At 40.8% G+C, this 26250-nt stretch overlaps 1 protein-coding gene across 6 annotated transcripts in view; it reads left to right on the plus strand.

Annotated features, from left to right (window-relative positions):
- DIAPH3 (diaphanous related formin 3) overlaps positions 1–26250 on the plus strand; it is a 562435-nt gene that overhangs the window by 14560 nt on the left and 521625 nt on the right. For 5 of the 6 annotated variants that reach the window (XR_009739822.1, XM_061434429.1, XM_061434433.1 and 2 more), the window contains exon 2: positions 15030–15062. The exons of the other annotated variant lie outside the window; for it this stretch is intronic. Coding sequence is in view for 4 of the 5 variants with exons in the window: in XM_061434429.1 (XP_061290413.1) it covers positions 15030–15062 (33 nt within the window). In the remaining variant the exon portion in view is untranslated. The remainder of the gene's footprint in view (positions 1–15029; positions 15063–26250) is intronic. 6 annotated transcript variants of the gene reach the window in all.

The following is a 26250-nucleotide window of genomic DNA, read 5'->3' on the forward strand; positions in this document are numbered from 1 at the left end:
CTGTCTTTCCACTAAAATTTGACAGGTCAACAACTGCCAACCCAGTGGCTGGTCTTCATCTTCAGTTCAGTTCAGTTCAGTTGCTTAGTCATGTTCGACCCTTTGCAACCCCATGGACTGCAGCACACCAGGCCTCCCTGTCCTTCACCAACTCCCGGAGTTTACCCAAACTCATGTCCATGGAGTCAGTGATGCCATCCAACCATCTCATCCTCTGTTGTCCTCTTCTTCTTCTGCCTTCAATCTTTCCCAGCATCAGGGTCTTTTCAAATGAGTCAGTTCCTTGCATCAGGTGGCCGAAGTATTGGAGCTTCATCTTACTAGACTTCAGAGTATGACCCATCATTTCTTCACATGTTTGCTCTAACTTGTTCTTCTCTTCTAATGTTTGCTTATCTATCTTCCTGCCCTCTTGGTGTTCTAAGTACTATCTTTTTGACCTTTTACTTTTTTTGACTTAAGATGTCCTTCCAGCATGGATTCATTCATTTCACTAGCTACCTAGTGATACAGGAGTCTACCTGTGTCAGTGCTGTTCAGTACAGCTTTCAGTGATGATGGAGCTTTCTGTTCTGCTGTGTCCAGTTTGATATTCACCAGTCATATGTGGCTAATGCTATTAGAGGGCTGATTTCTAATTTGATTTAGTTGGAATTAACTTTTGAAATAGCCATATGTGACTAATGGCTAATGCCATACTTTGACCCACATTCAGGGACTGCCTGTGGTCTCAGAGTCTTTATTTGTAGGTCAGACTGCCTTTCAGCGATGTGATGGTTTGTTCCTACTGGATAACTTGCACATCTTGTTCAGGCAAAGATGATGCACTTTCACAGCCTCTGAAGCTACCCTCAGCGATGGGTTTTTAGTGAAACGCCATCAGTGATAACAGAAACAGGCTTGGGATCACATCTGTTAGAACGGCTGTCATCAAGGGGAGAGAGAGCAAGTGTTGGTGAGGATGTGGAGGAAAGGGAGCCCTTGCGCACTGTTGCGGGGAATGTAAGCTGCTTCAGCCTCTAAGGAAAACAGTATGGAGGCTTTTCAGAAGGTAAAAATAGAACTGTTATATGACTCATCAATCCCAGCTGTGGGTATATATCTAAAATAAATGAAAACTGAACCTCGAAAAGGTATCTGTGATGCTTCCCTGGTCTAGATTGGTCAAGAATCTGCTTGCCAATGCAGGGGACATGGATTCGATCCCTGACCTGGGAAGGTTCTACATGCCACGGATCAGCTGAGCCCGGGGCCACAACTACTGCACCCTTGCTCTCAAGCTTGTGAAGTACAGCTAATAAACCTGTGTGCCTAGAACCCACGCTCCCCAAGAGAAGCCCACTGGAGTGAGAAATCCATGCACTGCAACTAGGGAGTAGCCCCCACTTGCCTCAGTTAGTGAAAAACCTGCATGGAGCAACAAAACCTGGTGCAGCCAAAAGTGAAGCTACCTGGATTCCCATGTTTATTGCAGCATTATTCACAGGAGCCAAGATACGGAAGCAACCTCAGTGCCCATCCCCAGGTGAACGGATAAAGAAGATACGGTATACACTGAATATATACAGTGGGATTAAATTCATCCAGGGGAAAGACATGCTGCTGTTTGTGACAACGTGGTTGGACCTTGAGGGCATTATGCTAAGTGAGAAAAGCCTGAGGGAGAAAGACAAATACTGTATGATATTACCTATATGTAGAATCTGAAAAAGCAGGGTAGGGGAATGTGTTAAAGGAGATCAACTTTGGAGAGATGAATTAAAGGGTATAAACTTATAATTAGAAGATAAGTTCTGGAAATCTAATGTACAGCACAGTGATTATAGTCAACAATGGTGTATCATAAAATCAGAGTTGCTCAGAGATTAGATCTTAATGTTCTCAGCATTAAAAAGATGATAATTATGTGATGTGATAAAAGTGTTAGCTAAAACTACTGTGGCAGTCATATTGCAAAACATAAATGTATCAGTCAACATGTTGTATACCTTAAAGTTACACAATATTATATGTAAATTATATCTCCATAATATAAAAAAAAAGCAGGCACAGTAGATTTATCTTCATATCCTCACAGGAGCGACAGTAATCAGTCATTTGCTCTAGGTTATTATGATCACTGAGAGACTTCCGTGCCTGTGGCTGTCAGCTGCTGACTCCCCCATAACCCTTGCTGACTTGTTAGTGTGCTTGAATGGTGTGGTAATCAATATAAAACTATGTGCTTTCAGAAGTCTTTACAAATATACTTGGGTTATTACTAGAGAGTCATCACTAAAGTCTCCTTGGCTTTGTTGGAGGATTGCCAAGGGCAGTTTAGGCTGCAGTTGCTTGATCTTGCAGCTTGACTATAGAAATTGTTGTGTTCAAAACCCAAATTGTGACATAGAATGTTATGTGTTGGAATGTGGCTGTGTCATCATGTAACACAGTGTAAGTTTGATACAGTATTGGACTGCTCTGTATCTAATCTCATTCATGAATTTCTGTCTCCAAGTATCTCAAATGTCTTTGGATAAGAAGTGCAATGAAGAATATTAAGGTGAGGAACCCATGTGTTTCAGCACGTGTAGCACTGGAAAGATAGTTACTTATATTATTTTTTGAATAGTGGAAAAGGGAAATAAGTGACCTAGGTTATTTATTTTTTCCTCTGAAACCTATTGAATTGTAAACTCCTTTGAGGGCAGATGCTCTGTTTTATAGGTATTTATATACCAGACCAGACATGATGTCTTGCTAGCTTGCATTCATGCTGAGTCACTTCAGTCATGTCTGACTCTTTGCGACCCTGTGGACCATGGCCCGCCAGGCTCCTCTGTCCATGGGATTCTCTAGACAAGAGTACTGGAGGGGCTGCCATGTCTTCCTTCAGGAGGTCTTCTGAACCTGCATCTCTTAGATCTCCAGCATTGGCAGGCAGGTTCTTTACCACTAGTGCTGTGTGGGAAACCCCTTGCTATCTTAGATGCTCAATAATGATATCTTGCTTGGTTAGCATTTCTAAAAGAAGTGTCAAGTGTAACCACATTTTATGTATAGTACTGGGACTGTATGTAAGAGCTGGAATTGTGCTCTTTTTCTCCCTTCTTCAGACGTCAAATTTGTAAATATACAATAATCTTTTTAACTCATTTTAAGTAACAAACCAATTTAGAAGTAGTAATAAAAAGTAGTAATCAAATTATGCAAGAAAACTTAGTGGTGATTTAAAATGTTATTTAAAAAAGTTCAAACTTATCAATAATTTAAAAGAAATTTTCTTTAATTAGACTTGTGTATGTATGTATTTTAATGATATTTTGAAATGTGGATATTTTTGTGGCTTATGTTTAGTCTTATTTGGAAGCACGTGGTATATAAGGCATGTACTAAACTGTAAATTCTGTGAATAACAAAAAATATTCATTACATTTCTATTTTACACTTAAGCAACTTTAAAAAATAAAAGGGAAACTCCCTAGCAAAACATATATTTTTGCATATATATGTTATAAACATATAAAATTGACTAAACATAAAATTTAGTCAATTTTCAGAAGTTACAATCCTCCTGGCTTCTTATATTCACTCACCTCAACTTTCAAGATAAAACTTTTTAGTCAGTATTATAACACTTAATAACAGTCCAGTTGGAATTACGCTTGTGTTTCTTGCTAAGATTTTATCTTCAATTTCTTTGCCTCATAAACAACTCAGAAACTGCTTTATTTCTGCTGTGGGTCTTCCTCCCTAGGTTTGGGACGGCGAAGACTGAGGGAAGGGAAAGGGAGGGGTCTGAGCCTGGGTTTGAGTCTCATTGACCAAGACTCCGTTCTCAGACTGGCCATTCTGGTAGATCACTTGTGTGACAGTCAGTTTCCTGATCAGTGAGATGGGGATTCCCTGGTGACTCAGTGGTAAAAGAATCTGCCTGCAATGCAGGAGACACAGGTTCGATGCCTTGATTGGGAAGATCCTGTGGGGTAGGAAATGGCAACCCACTCCAATTTTCTTGCTTGGGAAATCCCATGGACAGAGGAGCCTGGCGGGCTACAGTCCATGGGGTCACAAAGAATCAGACACGACTTAGTGACTAAACCAAGGTGGGATAATGGCTAATTTGTAAGATTGTTGGGTGTGTTAGTAGTTACAATAAGGCTCACTAAGTGTTGCTAGGAATGGTGATGTGCAGTGGGCTATATCATATGGCCTTCATTTTTCAGTCTTGGTTTCTGTCTCAGTCAAGGCCTTTTTTGGGCTTAAAGGCACATACATGATGTAGTTTAAGCTTAGAAAGAGCAATTGTAAAGAGGCATGGGGCTGTCCCTGGGATCAAGAACAGCAAGTTTAGCTGTTCCTCTCTTGGTCTGGAGCTGAGAGCTGAAAGCTGGCAGCTTCCCTTTGCTGGGATCACACTGTCCCCTGTTGCCTCCTAAGAGGCATCTGCTCCACTCTTGTATGTCTGCATTGTGTTGCTTCTACTGCTTTGATTTTCACACAGCTAATCCCAGAGCCTCACAGTCCTAGGTGTATGTAACGCTCTCGGTCCTAATTCTCATATCTGAATCCCAAGTCCTGATTTCTGGGAGAGTGAGGGTTTGATTGGCTTTGCTTGAGCTCTGCTTACTCAGCTGTGGCAGGGCTGGCTTTCAAAGAACAGGAGGACTGCCAGTCCCCCCTCTGATAGCAAGAAGGGATTGTGTGCTTGAGACACATAAAGCAATAGATGTCTGCTTTAGCTGCACCTGTGGGACTTTGCAGATTCCCTGATGCTAGGCACTGAAAGACAGAGTTCGTAATAGTTTGCCCAATTTAGTGGGCAATGGTTATATACTAGAGTCACCAGGAGGAGCTCAAGTACTTATGACAGGCCCTATCTTTGGGTATTTTGATTCAGTTGCTTTGGGATATTACTCAGGCATTTGTATTAGGAAAAGAAAACAAAAATTCTAAACCATTGGCTTAATATGTTCCCCTCACTGTGGTATGTCTAGTTCAAAGATAAGGGAAACAAGGTTCCTGATATGTTTAAGAAAAGAGAAAAAAGATATACACGTGATCTGCCAGATAGTGATTGTAAATGAAAGAGCCATGGACAACAGAGGTAGAGTCACCATTTCCTGACAATACTGACGGTTCACCCACGCGTACTGTAAATGTATATGTGCATTACCTACTCGGTCTGTTGGCTTCCCTCACATCTTATTCTCCCCTGAAGCTGTCGATGTCCTGAGGCCCAGGCAGCATGGTGGCTTTAGGGATGGTGCTGAGAAACTGCTGCTGATTGGAGTTCTCAGCCCCAAAGAAAAATGGCAGCATGTGAGAGATGCCAGCAGCTGAAAGGAGGGTGGTTGAATACCACTGACACTCAGCAAAACCTGAGAAACCTTTGTGCAGGTCAAGAAGCAACAGTTAGGACCAGACATGGAACAGTGGACTGGTTCCACATTGGGAAAAGAGTGTGTCAAGGCTGTATATTGTCACCCTGCTTATTTAACTCATAGGCAGAGTACATCATGCGAAATGCCAGGCTGGATGAAGCACAAGCTGGAATCAAGATTGCTGGGAGAAATATCAATAACCTCAGATATGCAGATGACACCACCCTTATGGTAGAAAGCGAAGAGGAACTGAAGAGCCTTTTGATGTAGGTGAAAGAGGAGGATGAAAAAGCTGGCTTAAAACTCAACATTCAGAAGATGAAGATCATGGCATCTGTTCCCATCACTTCATGGCAAATTGATGGGGAAACAATGGAAGCAGTGACAGACTTTATTTTCCTGGGCTCCAAAATCACTGCGGATGGTGACTGCACTCATGAAATTAAAAGACACTTGCTCCCTGGAAGAAAAGCTATGACCAACCTAGACAGCATGTTAAAAAGCAGAGACATCACTTTGCCAACAGACGTACATCTAGTCAAAGCTATGGTTTTTCCATAGTCATGTATGGATGTGAGAGTTGGACTATAAAGAAAGCTGAGCACCAAAGAATTGATGCTTTTGAACTGTGGTGTTGGAGAAGACTCCTGAGAGTTCCTTGGCCTGCAAGGAGATCCAACCAGTCTGTCCTAAAGGAAATCAGTCCTGAATATTCATTGGAAGGACTGATGCTGAAGTTGAAGGTCCACTCCTTGGCCACCTGATGCGAAGAGCTGATTCGTTGGAAAGGAGGAGAAGGGGACCACAGAGGAAGAGATGGTTGGATGTCTTCATCGACTCAGTGGACATGAGTGTGAGCTAGCTCCAGGAGGTGGTGAAGGACAGGGGAGCCTGGCATGCTGCAGTCCATGGGGTCACAAGTAGTTGGACACACCTGAGGGACTGACAACAACAGAAGCAGAGTTGCTGATAAAGTGGAGTCAACTGTCACTTAGCGTTTATGTTGATACTTTTAGCGTGTTGTTATACGTAAGCATTTGTAACTGTTGCGTTCGGAGAATGAAGGCCCTCATCCTCTAGATGGCCTGGTTCGGATCTGCCCCTCTTCCTCTTCTCTGATTTGATTCCTGTCACTGCAGCTGCGCTGGCTCTCTCCTTTGAACACTAGATGGGCTCTCTCCTAATCGCCTTTGTTCTGGCTGCTCTTTTATCTACAGTACTTTCCCCGCTTGTCCACGTAGCTACCTCCTTAGTCCACTTCCAGTCTGCTCAGTTGCTGCCTTCTCAGTCAGTCTTATGCTCACCCCAGTTCCTCCTTTTAAAACTGCATCCTGCAAACCCTCCCACTCTGCTTTCCGGGCCTGCCTTCCTTTGAAGAACTTTTCATTTTTAACAGAGCTCTCATCACCTTCTAACATCTTCTGTAGCTTACTGTGTTTGTTGTCTGTTTCCCCAGTGGAAGGTGAGCTTCTCTAGGACAGAAATTTTTGTTTTACTGATGGATCCCTTGCCAGTAATGTAGTAATATTTAATAAATAATGTTGAATGAATGAATGTTTTAGGAATCTCATTCTGTGAGGGTAAATTTTGCCCTACTAGTTTTCCCTAAATCATGGCTAAAACTTATTTCTGCTTTAGTTTTAGATCATTATTAAATATTTGCATGTTAATTAGCAAGTATTTACGCAAATGTAATTAGTATATAATTAGCAAATATAATTAGCATACAGCAGAGACTCTGCCTTTTCTCCCTGTCAGCGTTAAACACTTCTGTTATGGTGCTTGTCCCACTGCCTTGCATTTGGTTATTCATTCACTTGTCATGCTCATCCTTTGGTTGTAAACTTGTAAGGGCAGGGCTTGGGTCCTCTTTATATTTACCGAGTGTCTTGCACATTTTGGGAGCCTAATTGTATTGTGTAGTAGCCAAAATAAGGATTACGGGACTAAATTGAAAAATCATGTCTTATTTCTTATACTTTGTTATCTTGTCTTCATTTGCATTAAGGGGTTATCAAGTGAGTGGTATTTACCTTAGCTTTCTCAGGATGGCATGGGATCACTTACATTTACAATAAGGAACAAAGATAGATTTCTTTTATTTCTGACATTAATAAGTGTCATAAAGTAGAAAAATAAAGCTAAGTCAATATATTATTGTTGCCACAGAAATTGAATTTATGTCAAAAGGATTTGTGCTTGTGATGTAGTGATTCATATATTTTTCTTGAAATTAAGTCTCTAGCAGGTGACAGCATCAATAATTCACAAAACCAAGGAGCCTTTTGAGATAGGTTAATTTATATATGTGGATTAGAAAACAAATGAATAATGTGCTTAATGTATTCTGACATATTTGAAAATATGCAGCAAGAAACTCAGCCTATTAAAAAGGCTGTTCACAGTATTTATTAGATTTTTATTCTTCTTTTACTGTCTCATATATAACATTTTTATTTAAAAAGGAACTAATCTGTATTTTCTGCTTGGTGTGAAAAGTATTATCCATAGTAATTAAAAACCTTTCCTCATTAAAAAATAAATATGCTCATTCTAGACAACTGAAGAAATACAGAAAAAAAATATAAAAATAAAAAAAGTTCCAAATCCCACAATTCAGATAGATAAAATTAACAATGGTTCCTGTCTGATTTTTTCCTATAAGTGTATATATTAACAAAGTTAGAATTATATTGCAAATGCAATTTTACTTCAACTTTGTTTCATATAACATTATATTATAAGCATTTTCCCTATGGCAGAACTGTAATCTATTTACTCTTTCCCATATTCTGAGTTTTAGGTTGATTGCAATTCTGGTTATCTAAAATAACAGTGTAGTGATATATATATATGTTTGTATATAAGAATACTTGATTGTATTTCTTATTCTTTCTGTAGATTCTAGAAATAGAATTACTAGGTTAAAGAATAATTACTAGTAGAATTCTTAGTTTGAACATTGGATTTATTTCACCAAAATTGTTCTCTAAGGTTTAACCAAATTTATTTTCTTTATGGTGATGCTAGAATGTAAACAAACAAAATCCTTCTCAAATAATAGATGCACTGATGCTTGGTACCATATGAGCCTCAGGAATATCCAGTCTAACTTTGTGTCTTATGCGTGACATCTAAGAGATGAGGCAGTCTCAAAAATAACCTAGTAGTTGGATAAGCTTCAGGCTGATGCTGGAATCTCTGGGACCATTTAAAATCTTCCTACAGCCAATACCCAGCCTTCTTCGGGTGATGAAAAAGGTTTTCGGTTCTCATGACCTGGAACACGACTTACTTGTAAAGGGGCTCAGGGGTGTGAATTGTCTTTTCCTGGACCCATTAGAGAAGAGTTTCTGATTGGGCAGTTTAGGTGAAAGAAATTGGAACAGCTGAAGAGAATATCTTAAAATAGATACGAAACCTGTGTTCCTAGGATTAGTCATTAGGTTTTCCCTTTGAAGGAAGAGGAACACTAGAATTCTGCTAGAATAAAACATGACTTGTAAGGTGTTCAGCCCCTGTGATGTGTAATCCAGGTGAGAGTGCCAAGCAGCGATTTGAGAATTGCTTTTTCTGGAGAGGTAGTTGTTTTCTCGCAGTTACGTGGCAGACTTTTGATCCTTTTGAAAACCTTGTGCCCTCTTAGAAATGAATCTTTTCTTTTCACATGTGTAAATGGTTGAATGATGCCTCCTCCTGAAAGATGGTCTTTTATAAAGAAGGAGTTATGGAGAAGGCAGGTCTGGCTTCCTAGAGGGTAGGAGTGCTGAAGCCATAGATAATGGACAATGGACAGGTGTTTATTGTCCTGAAATAGGCAGGATTACAGTTTTGAGTAAAGGAACAGATGAAGGTGCTGGTGAGCTTTTTCTGCTTCTCACTTGTTCTAACATCACCTCACTCACTTTCTTCTACCTCAAACTACAAAAATGACCACATGAACAGTGAGGCGACTGAAAAAAGCTTTACTTTGTAGTATCGAAGAGCCAGCTCTGCTCTAGTCCTCAGGGCTGGGGAAGCGTCAGTGTTATTTTTGAACCCTTCTGAGATATTGGAGCCCTTGAAGAACAGTATTTTCCAGGTGTATCGTGTGGTTCCTGGGAGATGACCCTTAGATTTATCCACAGGTGTGTCTAGTGTCACGGTTGCTAGTGGTAGCGTTTCCCATTTCTATACTCTTTATAATTAGCATTGATATCAAAATAAAGACAGGTGTGTGTGTGGGCCAGAAATGTTACTAGGTTAAAATACATATTCATTACTGCTTTAGTGGAAGGGAATAATCTGGACTTAAAAAAAAAATTTTGAGCAGATTGTGATTAAGAGAGGGTTGAGTCGGGCCCTTTGCCCTCAAGGTGTAACTTTGTTGTGTTGGTCAGAACCTGTCACTCATTTTATCAAGCAAATAGTGTCATGTTGTGGTTTGATATAATAAACAATCTTTGATACTTAGGTACTAAATATATGCTTATGAGACTGAATATTACCTTAGAAAGAGATTAAGCATTTGAATAAACAATGCAATTGGCAGTTCATCCTGCACCCAGAGATTGTTGAATTCCCTTAAATCAGTGCTAATGGGTGCCTTCAGGGACTGTCCCCAACTACTGACTCCCTGTCTCTCACTTCTCTGAAATCATCTGCTTCTTCTCTGCACCCTTCTGTTCATTTGTTTCAGGGACATGGGTTTTAAACGGGCCGTGGGACCGGTGTTGGTCTGGATGCCGTCCCGGGGATGTTTAATGCTGATGGTGGTGGAGTGGGGTCCTGGGCTCACTGCAGCAGAGTTCTCTTGGGCCCCAAAGTGTGCAGGATCCCAGGCCCCACCCTAGACCTGCTGTACCAGGACCTTCAGAAGCTGAGGCCTGTCACCTGCTTTTACAAAGCAAGTCTTGGTGTGTTTCTTGTGCACACTAACAAGCTGAAAACCAGCTGGTCTGGACGGTCAAGTTGGTCAGAATTGGGTCTGAGTCACTTGTGTTTGAAGACTTCAGTCTTACAGTTTTCCTCTTGTTGGTAATTTCTCATAATGAGCCAAGTAAGCGGTATAAACTTAATAGAACTAATTGCAACAGCTGGTTGCAATTGTTCTGAAATATTTCCACGCTCTGACTCTGCTGACAGTGATCCGAGCCTGCTAGCTTGATGCCTGGTGGGCCTTCATGTGTCTGAGGACATCAGTAGACAGATCCCTTGCTCCCTGCTAACCCACAAGTGCCAACCAATGAAAGAAAAGGTAAAATTTGCTAAGAGGCTTGGGCTACAGTTTAGAATCTTTTTCTCATTGCATATGAACCTCAGAGGTTTGTATGTTGCTTTGTATTATATAATTTATTTGGTCTTTGTTACTTGTTAACTAAGTTGGTGGGAGAAGGACTGTTCTTCATACCTCTTGATATTGACAGCGTTTTGCACAGTACTCTGAAAGCTGTAGATCTGGTTTTTGACAGCATGTGCTGTCTTCAATAAAGGTTTTGATGCCTTGCTTAAATGGGAATATAGAAGCCTGTGTTCTGTGTTTCTGTGTCCTCACCCCGCCCCGCCCCAGCTTTTTGATTCTTATGTTCTTTTGAAGAAAAATATTTAAAGACTTGTTTTCTCTTTCAATTTCAGAGTGATCCTGTTGACCATTCATCCTAGGAGCTGTCGTTAGTAGAAGGCCTGTCTATATGCAGAGCTGCTTGCTTTTTAGGGAGAAATAGAATTAGCAATTTGAGATACATCAGACCGCAGAAAGATGGGTGAGGTTTTGCTGAGGAAGAGACTCCCAGTGTGCAAGTACCACACCTTAACCAGTTACCAGTGGTCCTGGTTTCAGAGTTATTGGTATTTTGATATTATCACCACTTTTGTTTTTATCCCATGGTTATAAAGCATTGACACTTATAGAATCATAGGCCAGATAATGGAACTAAAGGTCATAAAGCCTCATCTAGGTGTAAATGCTTTAATAGGTCTAACATTCTGTGCTTTTAACTTTATTCCCCCACTCCCGCAGATACAACCCTAATGTTGCTATCAGGTTGTTATTTTTAAAAGTGTTCCTATTTGATTTCATTTACTAGTGGTTTTATGTTTCTGTTTCGTTTCTGGTGTGGATGTCAGCAAATTCTGCTCATAAACTGGATTGATGGGGCCATTCCTGTTTTCGCCACCAGACAACGTAGTCAGGGGCATGCTGGTAGCTATGAAACAGAAATACTTCTTCATTTCTTTAAGTGTCTTGGTTAACCAGACATTTAAACAGTATTTTATGTACTAGTATAAGACCAATAATATAGTAAAGTTTTTTTTTTTTTTTAAAATTAAGGGTGTCACCCTTATAGTTTTGTATCTACAGAAGCAAGGCCAGAACTCCACAGTTATCTGAGGCTTCTATGTCATTCTGTCTCAACTTTTTTTAGAAGTCTGTAATCTAAACAGGTAGGACTTTGACATAACCTAAATTTTATAATAAATTTGAATTAATAATTGATTTTCAGAGATCCTACAAAAGATGCCGCTTGATCTAACCTGTACTTTTTTTCACTAAATATTTAGTATTTCTCCTCCCCCACCCCCTATCATGTTTGAAATGGACTGTGATTAGACAATTAAGTTTTTAGGAGAAATTACTCACCTTTCTATCTACTCAGATTTTTTTAGAGCTAGTTTGTCTTTAGTGGTTTGTTTTAGATTGCGTGTTGGCTGAACAAATAGCTATATAATCTCTGTTTGCTGTAAGCTGAATCTGTAAGCTCTACTGCTTATTCTATCTTTACTGTTTTGATGTAGCAACCAACACTTTCAGATGCGTTTTCGTTAAGTCCGCATCTCTCGTCCTGCCATGGGCCCTGGAACTTGCTGCCGTTGTGCCTATCGGCTTCTGCTGGAGGGAGAACGGATAGATCAGTGTGTTCCGGGAGAGACGGAATTGTGAACCCGACCTGAACTTCTTGCTCGTCTCTCAGACTGTTAAGCTACCCCTTCCCATGCTTTGACTTTTCTCACTTTTCTGTGTAAGCCTTACAATTCTGTTGTAATACATCACATGTTCTTTTTTGTGAAAGATTGTCTGTAATGATGTAGTTTGTAATTGGACTTACATGCATGCTTGTATAGTTTCTGAAGAACAGGCCAAGCATTTAACAAATTGATTGAGTTGCTAGACCCTCAATGAAGTAGTTTAACGACATTAAAAAAAACTATTACCCAAAAATGAATCCTTATGTGTCTTGTTTCTACTCAAGAGCGACTATTTTTCTGAAAGTTATGAGTCCAACTCTAGTTTAAAAGGCTGTCCTATTTTTAGGTCTTTGAAGGTAGATAAAAATATTCCTCTTGTTTATTTACATGTTCTGAATTTTACATCGTGTAACCTATATTCTCTACATTTTCTGTGCTGTTTTTAGTTCATAAATCTTGCATAGGTTCTAGTCTCGTTTCTCTTAAAATTGTTTGTATGCTTCTGTTGTTTTTTCTCTCTCCTTTAACATCACTTTATGGCATTTTCCTCAGACAACTCAAACTGGCATTTTGGGATTATTCATTTGTGTCATAACAGTTTTTCACTGTCTTAAGACATACTCTCCCAAGTAGGACTTCAGCATGATGCTTTTTCATTAGTCTCCCTTTTCAAGCCTTAGGCCGCTTAGAATGCTGTGTATCAGAAGTTGGCTCTATTCCTTTTTTCTTCTCAGATGAACTTGAAATGATCCATTTCAGGTGTGATGTGAGTTGCGATTGGGCTGATACTTCTAGTTGGAGAATAAGAGAGCTGTGTGTTTAACCAGGTGGCGCTAGTTGTAAAGAACCCTGCTGCCAATGCAGGAGACATAAAAGACATGGGTTGGATTCCTCCTATGGGAAGATCCCCTGCAGGAGAGCATGGCAGCCCACTCCAGCGTTCTTGCCTGGAGAATCTAATGCACAGAGAAGCCCGGCGGGCTGTGGTCCATAGGATCGCAAAGAGTCGGACACAACTGAAGCTACTGATGACACACACACGTGGTTAACCAAGTGCTGGAAGCCTCTGCTGGCGGGAGGGCACACACACAGCTGGCAGTTAGAGGAGGGGACCCCACACAGGCTTGCCTCTGCTCCTTTCTCTGCAAACTCAGGAGCAAGGTGGACCTAGGTTTAATTCTAGTCCCGGTCTCTGGGCCGAGACTGGCCTCTTCGCGCCTCAGGGCCACTCCCGCTCTCATGGGCCCCTGTGTGTACTTGTTAATTTCAGTGCTGAAGTTTGTAGTGATTAACTAAATTCTACAGCCCAGGCTTCAACATTACTCTTTCATTAATCCAGTATTACTGCTAGTTTGCTCCTAGTTGAGAGTATGTAGTCTGCTGATCCGGCAGTTCAGTCTGGAGCCTAGTGGCATGCTCACGTTCTCTCTGGTGTACACTCAGCTCATGCTGGGCCCCTTCCATCCCCGTTTCTCCTGCTCTATGAGGAAGAGCATCTCTGAAAGGGAGAAGAGTCTAGGGTAGTGATTTATGCTGTACAGATTTTCAATCTGGATTGTCATTGAGAATAGATTCATGAGTGTAACAGTGAATTCCACTATGTACAAGTGTGAATGATAAATTGCATTCTGTCGATAAATGTTGAATTTACCTACGTGCCACTTATTCCATTAGATGATGAAGTGTTAGTTGGTCAGTTGTGTCCAACTCTTTGCTACCTCATGGACTGTAACCGACCAGGCTCCTCTGTCCATGGGATTTTCCAGGCGAGAATACTGGAGTGGGTTGCCATTTCTAGCTCCAGGATTAGATGTTCACTGCTAACCTATGTCCTTTTATACTAATCGTAGACTTGACCTCATTTCCTCCTTAGGAAATGGTGCTCGATCCTTTCTCTACCATTTTAAAGGTCTAACGCTACAATGAATAATAAGGAGAAGTGAAACTGACTTCAGCTACTTGAGTACAAATCTCCCCCAACTCCAGAATTTATAAAAACTTGGATTGTTTTTCCCCCAAATGCTTAATTTTGCTCTTGAACTCTACTTTGCAGGAAACCAATTTATTCACTTTCTAAAGTGGCCTAGTGTTTGTCTAGCAAGGAAATCAGCAAAAGGGTTCTCAAAGAAGTAGCAATGAAATTGAAAAGTGTCTACTGTCACCACTGGTGATAAATCAAACTGATGTTAAAGATGCAAATAGTCATTCCAGTACTCTCTTCTCTGCTATTGGAATTGTTTAAGTTAATTAAGCTAGCAAAGTACTTCATTATCTATTATGCTGCATGCTAATGGCAGATTTAAAGTTTCACTTTTATCATTTGAAAAATTTTCTGAAAATCTTATCTAAATTCCTACATCCATTGCCATCTAAGTCTGTATACTTAATGGTAACTAATACTGTTATTTGGGAGAATATATTTATTGTACCACAGTGAGGTTTCTAGTTTGTGAGGTTTACAAAGCCAAGAAATTTTAGGAGACTAATCACATTCAAGGTAACTTTTGTCCATCTTTTTGAGAAAGTGATTAAAACAATATACAATGCATTTTTATTAGACTCTCAGGAATTTAATTATATTCAACTTTGTAGTTTCCAGTTTGTAGTGATTAACTAAATTCTAATTTAATTAATTTAGTAGAATTTTAAATGTACTCTATTAACTAAAATTAAAAAAAGCTGTTATAAATTACTGATATGATTGATTTCTTTCATTTGCAGCATTTGAATATCAGGACACTGACGGATGATATGGTAAGATGATCCTTGAGGTTTCCTTTGTTATAAATCTTAACTAACCCTCTTATGTTGATGGTGTGCTCCACTAACACCTTTAAGATTGCTACAAACTGCATGTTTTGAAAATGGACTCTTTATTGTGCTAAAGTAAAGATTGAACTGGTGAAATATATTGTTGCTTTTGAAAATAAAAGGGACTAGTCAATATGTTCATTTAAAATTTTTGTTTAATCACAAGTTGTTAGTCAACTTGGAATCATTCAAATCATTTCTCTTTCTTTGGGGATGAATTGCACACTGCAAAAAGAGGTACAAAAAATAGTTAAAGACATGTCAGCTTTTCAAAAATACGTAGTTACTAATTAAAGTAAGCCAGACTAAAACATCACTGATATATTCTTAAAGGTTTGTTTAAAAATGAGAGAACTAGATATGCCTTACCCTGTATTGTGCATGCTGAAAATAATAAGCTCTTATAAGTACTTAAAACTTCATAGAACCATTATAGATTTTTATATATTCAAATAAATTTTTCGGAGAAATATATTTTTGAATGTAACACTAGGTTATTGGTAAAGGATGACAAGACCCAGATAAACAATAACATAAATAATACAGAAGCATGATAAAGGGCCAAACACAGCACTCTAATAACGAGGATTTGAATTCAGCTTCACTTTATGTCAAATGTGAAACAGTACCTAAAATACAGTGAGCACTCAAAAACTTCAGCACCTCGCTATCCAAAGTACCATCTTAGGCACGTGGTTCAGGGGGCATACAAAGATGAATGAGACATAGATCTGGACATGCACGATTTAAAAAACTGAATTAGAATTCTACATTTTACTTCTCTGGTAGAATCTAAGGAAAGGATATTTATATAAGCTTCTCTGGATAACATTTTTTTAATAGGATAATATTCAGAAACGGTGGTAATATTGAGCAGTAATGCAGATTTTGGGTATAGCTTCTCACCCTGCCAGGTGGGTGATGTCCTTATTTAGTGCTGAGCGCAGCGGGGCTCAGGCAACTGAAGTAGGTGGCTCACCCGCATGTGCACGGCTGGCAGTGGTGTAGCTGTGGCTGAAGTCCTGTTCCTCCTTGCTCCAAACCCACACGCTTGCTGTGCTGACTTAGCTTTCAGATGATTTCTTAAGGCCGACAGTAAAACCATGTGCGATTATTATGTGTGATCTTTTATGAGAATTTACAGTGGTATATTTGTAAAGCCTCATTGAGATATAATTCATATAGCATGTAGTTCACCTATTTAAAATGGACAGTTCAGTGGTTTTTTAGTATTAATATATTTGCAGAACTGTAAAACCATCACCACAATCAATTTTAGAACATTTTCATCACCTAAAAAGAAACCTCATACCTATAAACAGTCACTCCCAATTTATTCCCAACTCACCTAGCCCTAGGCAATGGCCAGTCTATTTTCTGTCTGTAAATTTGCATTTTCTGGACATTGCATGTAAATGGAATCGGTTGCTCTTTCGTGACTGAGTTCTTTCACTGGACATCGTGTTTTCAAGGTGCATCCATGTCGTGGCCTGTGTCATTGCTTCCTTCTGTTGCTGAGTGCTTTCTGTGTGATGATATTCTTGAGGCTTGTTCGTATTTTATGGGCACTCTATGTTTTTTTCCCTCTTTTCATTCAGATCCCACCCTTATCTTTGTTTTGTTACTCTTTTATTTTTTTTGCTTTGCCACCCCTCAGTCTACCCCACGTTCTAGAGTGGCTGCAGCCTACTGCGCTGGAAACCAGTGTGCTTTGATTTTCTGTTAGTTAATGGGCTCCTTCTCAGGGAAGACTTTCTCCCTCCCGCCTCTTTTCCTCACCTTTCTCCTTCTCCTTGTCCCTTGGTCAGAACTTTTGGGCTCTACCACACCCTGTGCATATTTTTGTCAAAGCAGTATATGATTTATGATCCGTCTTTCTCACTAGTTTAAATCTTTTGAAGACTGAGACAGTATGTTGTTATTAATACTTCCAGACAAGTTGTCTGGCACATGTTAAGCATTTTCATCAGTTTGTTGAACAAATGAAAGAGTGAGTCTCGGTTTTGCTAACCTGGTATTGTGTTTGTCTTGCATCTGGTCCTGGCATAGCCCTGACAGGCTTTCCAGAGATGGATCTTGGCTCTCCACAGGGTGGAGCAGCTTTGACAAGGACCTGCTCTCAGCCTTTCCGACCACCTGCCTGGGTCACTGACTGTTGCCTGCCTTCAGCTTAGATGGTTCCATGTTCCCCTTCTCTCCCAGGGGAGGCTTGAGCAGGCAGGCTAGTCTGGGCAGCTGGCCCAGGGTTCTGGAGGCCAGAGAATAAGCATGGCTGTCTTGAGCAGGAGACCCTGAGTCAGCCCCTTCTTGGCCACTGCTGACGCTGCCCTGTGGAAAGAGCAGTGGACGCGGAATCAGGAGTTTCTCGTTGGGAGACAGAACTTCACCACTTCTCTGCTCTGTGACCGTGGTAGATCTCTTAGATGGTTCACTTACACATAAAGCAGGACTAATCTTATACCTTTTCTGCTTTCCTCTTAGGGTTTTGGTGAATCTCATTTAAGCTCAAGTATGTTGAGCTGCTGCATTCAGTTCTGTCCCTATTTACAAGCTTTAAAAGATACTTCCCGGTGTGGACAGAGGGGTGGTGTGACCGATTCATCTGCAGTTGAGTCTTACAGGGGGTGTGTGTGTGATAGATCGTGTACAGATTTGAGGAGAGAAAGGAAAGCTGGATACTTTGAGGGCTCTTTAAACTGTTTCTGATGAGTTGCAGCACATGGAAGCATTTGCCACTGATGTTTGATGTGTGCTAGCAGTGTGTTTTGGAGAAGGCAGTGGCACCCCACTCCAGTACTCTTGCCTGGAAAATCCCATGGATGGAGGAGCCTGGTAGGCTGCAGTCCATGGGGTCGTGAAGAGTCGGACATGACTGAGTGACTTCACTTTCACCTTTCACTTTCATGCATCGGAGAAGGAAATGGCAACCCACTCCAGTGTTCTTGCCTGGAGAATCCCAGAGACGGGGAGCCTGGTGGGCTTCTGTCTGTGGGGTCTCACAGAGTCGGACACGACTGAAACGACTTAGCAGCAGCAGTAGCAGCAATGTGTTTTCTAATTAAACTTTCCCACCACTGCAACGTGTGCTGCATGTATGCCTTTAATATAGAACTTCCTGATGTGAATAGACTTTTTTGGGGCAGGACTTGGGACAAGGCATATAGGAATGATGTCTGCTGTAGTCATGTGTTTGAATAACAATATTTTAAAAACATTAGTCGAGACATCTTGGGAAACACTAATGTTAGAAACTAATCTTAGGTTGCTTTTTGTTAAAGGCCTGCAAAAGCACTTCACATTTCAAGGTAGTTTCTTAAATTACTGTCAGAATTAAATTTCATAGGACACTGTTGGATTAAGAGAACGGAGTATTACTGTAGCCTTGAGGTCCATAGGCAGAATTAATATACTTTAAACAGTGTTCGTCCTATGAATATCTGGGCATCTGCTGTGTGTAAAATGCTGTTCAAGGTGCTAGGGTAATATAAAGGTGAAAAAAGTAATTTAGCTTAAAACACTCTTTTGTTTATACCTGGGTTGAAAAGAAAGGTTTCCTTGTAGAGACAAAAAGGTTGGGAGGAGGACAGTCAGGGCCAAGTGTGAAAGGTAAGCTGGATGAAATTGAATGTGCGTGTCACCATGCTAAGTTTTCCATCAAAGTGTCCCCTGGGTGTTTTTGTGGGGAAGGGGTTATTTTTGACCTGCTTTTTTCTCCCTTGTCCTTCAGAACCATTTGTCTAAAGTGCAGTCCTCCTGCTGATCGTCCTCTCTCCTTTTATCTCGCTGTAGCCAGCATTACTATTGTAATCCCTTGTGTGGCCTGCAGCAATGGTTTTCAAGCTTCTTTGACTAGGATCCACAGTAAGAAGTACACTTTAGTTTGTAGCCCAGCACAACAAACACAGATTCTCTCTGTTGAAACAAAAGTTTTTAGGAACCTATATTTAATGTTTCTAAGCGTAATGGTTAAACCAGATCAAACCAGCCCATCCTAAAGGAAATCAACCCCAAACATTCATTGGAAGGACTGACGCTGACGCTGAAGCGCCAGTACTTTAGCCACCTGATGCGAAGAGCCGACTCTTTGTAAAAGACCCTGATGCTGGGAAAGATTGAAGGCGAGAGGAGAAGGGGATGACAGGGGGTGAGAAGGTTAGATGGCATCACTGGCTCAATAGACATGAATTTGAGCAAACTCCAGGAGATGGTGAAGGACAGGGAAGCCTGCATGCTGCAGTCCATGGGGTCGCAAAGAGTCGGACACGACTTAGCGACGGAACAACAACAACAAAGCCTAATGAACTCTGATCTTTTTCTTTCCTTCCCTTCCTTTCTACTCCTTTTACTCCTATCCATCCCATGAAAAAAAAGAAAGGTGATCCAGTCCACTAAGTGGGCTTCATGACGCCGAATAGTCTACAGTTTTATTGATTATTTCAGAGGACTGGCTTTTGGTCTCACTCATTTTCTTTATTGTTCTTTTATTTTCATTTAATTGTTTTATCTTTATTATTTCTATACTTTTGCTTTATTCTTTTAACAGCTTCTTTGGGTGGAAGCTTAAATAATTTATTTGAGAACTTTAGTTTTCCAATGAGAATTTTATGCTGTAAATTTCCTTCTGAGAACTACTTTAGCTGTTAATCTTCTGAATATTTGAAATAGTTTTAAGTTTCCTATTGATTTCTTCTTTTCCCCATTGATTATTTAGATATATCTTGTTTAATTTTCAAATATTTGAGGATTTCCCGGTATCTTTATGTTGCTGATTTGTAATTTAAGTCCCTTGTGACCAGTGGTTTCGTACTTTGTGTGATTTCAGTCTTTTCAGTTTGAGGCTTGCTTTCTGCCCCAGAATGTGGGCGGTCTTGGTGGATACTCCATGTGTATTCTGTTTGTGTTAGAATTGGTCTATAAGTAGTAAATATGCCAAGGTGGTTGATAGTTTTGTTCACGTCTTCTATATTCTGATTTTCTGTTGCTTTTTCTAACAATTACTGAGGAGTGTTGAAGTCTCCAACTGTAATTTTGGATTCTTAAATTTTTCTTCTTAGTTCTTTCAACTTTTGCTTCATGTTTTATGCAGCTCTGCAATTAAGTGCATATACATTTTGTATTGTTTCAATTTATCATTATGAAATGATCCTTTTTATCTCAGTAATATTCATTACTTTTTAGTCTTTGCACATTTAATGGATTTCTCTGCTCTGCCTGATACAGTTATCTCCTTCCCTTTTGAAGAACAAAGACTTGGCTTCTGTGGCCCACACTGTATAGGTTTCATACCCCTTGGACTGTTCCTTCTCTGTCTCTGCTGTGTGTGTGTCTCCTCTGCCTTTAACCTTACACATCTTGTAGACTGTTGTCATCTCTCAGCCTGCTCTCCTGCAGCCACTCTTCTCTTCTTTGTCTCTGGTGCTTGGCTTGGGTGATCACCTCTGTGTGTATCTGTCTTGACTTTTCCTCAAGCTGAGGCATCCATGCGTTGGCCTATTGAATACCTTCAGATCGATGTCTCGTTTTTATGTGAAACTCTTTGTGTCCTGAATTAAATTTGTCACTTCCCTCTTAAGCATATTTCTGTCCTGTATTTTCATAGAAGGTAACTTCACCCTTCTAATGTTTCGTTAGGACTCACAACTTTCTGTTGCTTCCTAAGAAGCCAGCTTCTTGGGGGTACTTCCCTGGTGGTACAGTGGTTAAGACTCTGCACTTGCCATGCAGAGCACATGGGTTTGATCCCTGGTTCAGGGAACTAAGGTCCACCATGTCGGGGAAAAAAAAAAAAAAAACTGAAAAAAAAAAAGCCAGCCTCGTGCACCGCAACCAGAATGACCTATCTGAATTGCATGCCTGACAGTACTTTGCCCTGTTTGTAACTGCGTAGTTGCACCTTTACCTATAGGTCAAGCCTAAAGCTTTTTGCTGTGGCACATAGGCCTCCGTGGTAGGACCCTGCTTCTCTAACTTGATATACGTCTCTCAGTCAGCAAGCAGGAGTCAAGTAAGTTGCTGGAGAATTTACTCAGGGAATGTGAAAAAACAGCTGCTGCTTGGAAAAAGGTGTGTTAAGTGATAATGAGGACTGTTTATTAGCTGTGTGCCAAGTAGCATTCCAAATATTAGCTTTATGAACACATTTAGTTTCCACAACAAGCCTCTGAGTAGGCCTTGTTACTATTCCATTTTTCAAAGATGAAGAAACTGAGGCAAGAGAGAGTACGAGTAACTTGTGTAAAGTCATGTGAAGCAGCCAGGAAAACTGACAGATTGGCCCCAGGGAGCATGATCTTTGCCACGAGACTTACACTGCCACTTAAGCTCTGTCCCTGTCTCAGTGTAAAATCTGAAAGTGTTTCCTTATTTTGTGCTTTTCTCCTGTAGTCATTGGAATGAGTCTTCTGACCTTGAAACTGACCAGGAAAAGTTGTATCCTAGCCATTGATCTTAATCCTAAGAAATTATAATAGTAAAGACATATTGTATTTAAGGAGTTTTCTGTGATAAGAAATGAAGTGTTTTGAGTATTTCTAGTAAGTAAACAAAACTGGAAAAGTCGTCTCAAAGGAGTAGTGATGTGTGTGACTGAGAAATAGCAACAGGTAAAGGATATGTTTTCTTAATTGCAAAGAACATAGAAAAACTTCTGTCTGGAAACCACAGTCCTGCAGCAGTGGCAGCTTGCCCCCAGGTGTACAGGTAGGCTTTCTAGGTGCCCCTCCCACGTCCTCCTGGAAGGGACTCCAGACTGCCTGTGGTTTCGTGGTCTGGGCGTGCATGCAGGGGGATCTGTGAGAAGCTCCCCCTGTGCTCCGTGGGCCTGCAGACCCGCTCGGTGTACCTGACTCTGCTGCGTTCCCGGGTGTTTTTCCTTCTGCTGCTGGGCACTGCAGGCTGAGAACTCAGGCGAGTGTGCCTGCCCAGCCTCCGATTTGTCTACCTGCATGCTGTGCCTGTGGAGAAGGCAATGGCAACCCACTCCAGTACTCTTGCCTGGCAAATCCCATGGATGGAGGAGCCTGGTAGCCTGCAGTCCATGGGGTCGCTAGGAGTTGGACACAACTGAGCGACTTCACTTTCCCTTTTCACTTCCATGCATTGGAGAAGGAAATGGCAACTCTCCAGCGTTCTTGCCTGGAGAGTCCCAGGGACGGGGGAGCCTGGTGGGCTGCCGTCTATGGGTCGCACAGAGTCGGACACGACTGAAGCGACTTAGCAGCAGCAGCAGCATGCTGTGCCTGTACCTACCTGGATGTGTGGTGTCTTGTGGAATATATATAAATTAAACATCACAGTTATGAAAGAAAATAAAATGATTTTGATTATCTGAATTTGTGCCTAACTCCGAAGTCTGGTCATGGAACCTAAATCATTAACTTTTTCTTTTTAAAGTTCAATGGAAAAGAATAGTTTAAAATAATTTTATCATATGGGCCTGCTGCTACTGTTGCTAAGTCGCTTTAGTCGTGTCCGACTCTGTGCGACCCCATAGATGGCAGCCCACCAGGCTCCCCTGTCCCTGGGATTCTCCAGGCAAGAACACTGGAGTGGGTTGCCATTTCCTTCTCCAGTGCATGAAAGTGAAAAGTGAAAGTGAAGTCGCTTAGTCGTGTCCAACTCTTCGCGACCCCATGGACTGCAGCCCACCAGGCTCCTCTATCCATGGGATTCTCCAGGCCAGAGTATTGGAGTGGGCTGCCATTGGGCCTAGTAAGATTTAAAGCTTTCTGTACTGAATTTAAGTTTATTTTGCATTTTTATTAATTTATTTTTCCTTTTAAAGTTAAAAACAAATGATAAAGCAAAATGTATCATAATATATTCCACAGCTGTCCTGCAAAATTATATATTCAAAATATTCTGTGGAAATTCAATATACCAGGAACTTACCCGGTGGTGCAGTGGTTAAGAATCCTTCTACCAGTGCAGTGGAGTGGGTTTGAGCCTTCGTCCGGGAGGATTCCAGGTCCCAGGGGCAGCCTGCGGGCCTCGAGCCTGCGCTCTGCAGCAGGGGAAGTCCCCGCACTGAGAAGCGGGCACACAGCAGCGAAGGCCCAGCGCAGCCAAGAATCAACCAATAAGGGAATAAAGGAGGTGCACCAGCGGGACAACTGAATATACCTGAAAATAAGTCGTAAAAAACTTCAACTATTCACTCAGTTTGGTGGGCCTTTCAGAGCACATTAATATGAGTTAATTAGCACTTCCTGTATTTAGATTTTCAGTAGTTAACACTTCAGTGCTATCTTGGATTTTTAAATATTTATGGGCTGGTTTAGAGAGCTCCTCCTCAAATCAGTAGGAACTTGGAAATAAGATCAAGAGTTCTCAGAGCTGAGTATGCTAAGATGCAGTAAGGTATGCAGACTTGTTTATTCATCCTTTTATCCATTAATTCATGGAGCCTTTATTGAGGGCTTGGTACTGTTATAGACATGGCAAAGATGAATAATATGTCTCTGCCCTCTGGGAACAGTGAGGAAAAAAACTTGTGTACAAAACCAGTATGCAGTTGAAGTGGGCTGGAATGGTGAATGGTAAGGTCAATTTTGGTCTTGGAGAAAACTTCATAGAGAAGGTGACTTTTCAGCTGTTTCAAAGGACAGGTTGGAATACAGACTGGGAGGAGTGGTAGTAATTTTTTTTTTCTTTCTAATGATTTTACTCGTGGATATCAGTGGAATGGATTACAGTGCCTATGTCAGGTTGGCAGGTAGAAAGCAATTGTTGATATCTTCAGGTAATTTTTGGGTATGATTGGTCTAGGTCTTGAAAATAATGTAACATTTATAGAACTAATTTATATTTCCTTTCAAGCATATAGTAGTATAATATTTGAGTATATGTAATTAGAAATTGTACTTTAAGTAGATGTGGATAAATATAACTTTGAGATATTTGAATATTCAGTTCAACTCAGTTCAGTCGCTCAGTCATGTCCAACTCTTTGCGACCTCTTGGACTGCAGCACGCCAGGCCTCCCTGTCCATCACCAACAACAGGAGTTTACAAAACTCATGTCCATTGAGTCAGTAATGCCATCCAACAATCTCATCCTCTGTTGTCCCCTTCTCCTCTTGCCTTCAGTCTTTCCCAGCATCAGGGTCTTTTCAAATGAGTCAGTTCTTCACATCAGGTGGCCAAAATGTTGGAGCTTCAGCTTCAGCATAAGTCCTTCCAATGAATATTCAGGATTGATTTCCTTTAGAATGGACTGGTTGGATCTCCTTGCTGTCTAAGGGACTCTCAAGAATCTTCTCCAACACCAAAGTTCAAAAGCAGCAATTCTTCAGCGAAAAACTTTCTTTATAGTCCAACTCTCACATCCATACATGACTACTGGAAAAACCATAGCTTTGGCTAGACGGACCTTTGTTGGCCAAATAATGTCTCTGCTTTGTAATACGCTGTCTAGGTTGTTATAACTTTTCTTCCAAGGGGCAAGCGTCTTTGAATGTCATGGCTGCAGTCACCATCTGCAGTGACTTTGGAGCCCAAGAAAATAAAGTCTGTCACTGTTTCCATTGTTTCCTCATCTATTTGTCATGAAGTGATGGGACCAGATGCCATGATCTTTCTTTTTTGAATCTTGAGTTTTAAGCCAGCTTTTTCACTCTCCTCTTTCACTTTCATCAAGAGGCTCTTTAGTTTCTCTTTGCTTTCTGCCATAAGTGTGGTGTCATCTGCATATCTGAGGTTATTAATATTTCTCCTGGCAGTCTTGATTCCAGCTTGTGCTTCCTCCAGTCCAGCATTTCTCATGATGTACTCTGCATATAAGTTAAATAAGCAGCGTGACAATATACAGACTTGACGTATTCCTTTACCGATTTGGAACCAGTCTGTTGTTCCATGTCCAGTTCTAACTGTTGCTTCCTGACCTGCATGCAGATTTCTCAGCAGGCAGATCAGGTGGTCTGGTATTCCCATCTCTTTCAGAATTTTCCACAGTTTATTGTGATCCACACAGCCAAAGGCTTTGGCATAGTCAAGAAAGCAGAAATAGATGTTTTTCTGGAACTCTCTTGCTTTTTCAATGATGCAGCAGATGTTGGCAATTTGATCTCTGGTTCGTCTGGCTTTTCTAAATCCAGCTTGAACATCTGGAAGTTCACGGTTCACATACTGTTGAAGCCTGGCTTGGAGAATTTTGAGCATTACTTTACTAGCATGTGAGATGAGTACAATTGTGCGGTAGTTTGAGCATTCTTTGGCATTGCCTTTCTTTGGGATTGGAATGAAAACTGATGTTTTCCAGTCCTGTGGCCACTGCTGAATTTTCCAAATTTGCTAGCATATTGAGTGCAGCACTTGCACAGCATCATCTTTCAGGATTTGAAAGAGCTCCACTGGAATTCCATCACCTCCACTAGCTTTGTTTGTAGTGATGCTTCCTAAGGGCCACGTGACTTTGCTTTTCAGGATGTCTGGCTCTAGGTGAGTGATCACACGATCGTGGTTATCTGGGTCATGATGGCCTTTTTTGTATAATTTTTTTGTTTATTCTTGCCACCTGTTCTTGGTATCTTCCACTTCTGTTGGGTCCATACCATTTCTGTCTTGTATTGTGCCGATCTTTGCATGAAATGTTCCCTTGGTATCTCTGATTTTCTTGAGGAGATCTCTAGTCTTTTCCATTCTATTATTTTCCTCTATTTCTTTGCATTGATCTCTGAGGAAGGCTTTCTTATCTTTCCTTGCTATTCTTTGGAACTCTGCATTCAGATGAATGTATCTTTCCTTTTCTCCTTTGCCTTTCTTTTCTCTTTTCTCAGCTATTTGTAAGGCCTTCTCAGACAACCATTTTGCCTTTTTCCATTTCTTTTGTTTGGGATGGTCTTGATCACCGCCTCCTGTACAGTGTCACAAATCTCTGTCCATAGTTCTTCAGGCACTCTTTTGGATCTAATCCTTTGAATCTATTTGTCACTTCCACTGTATAATCATAAGTGATTTGGTTTAGATCATACCTGAATGGTCTAGTGGTTTTCCCTACTTTCTTCAGTTTGAACTGGAATTTGGCAATAAGCAGTTCATGATCTGAGCCACAGTCAGCTCCTGATCTTATTTTTGCTGACTGTATAGGGCTTCTCTATCTTTGGCTGCAAAGAATATAATCAATCTGATTTTG

Source organism: Bos javanicus, chromosome 12 (assembly GCF_032452875.1).
Source record: "Bos javanicus breed banteng chromosome 12, ARS-OSU_banteng_1.0, whole genome shotgun sequence".
Lineage (NCBI taxonomy): Eukaryota > Metazoa > Chordata > Mammalia > Artiodactyla > Bovidae > Bos > Bos javanicus.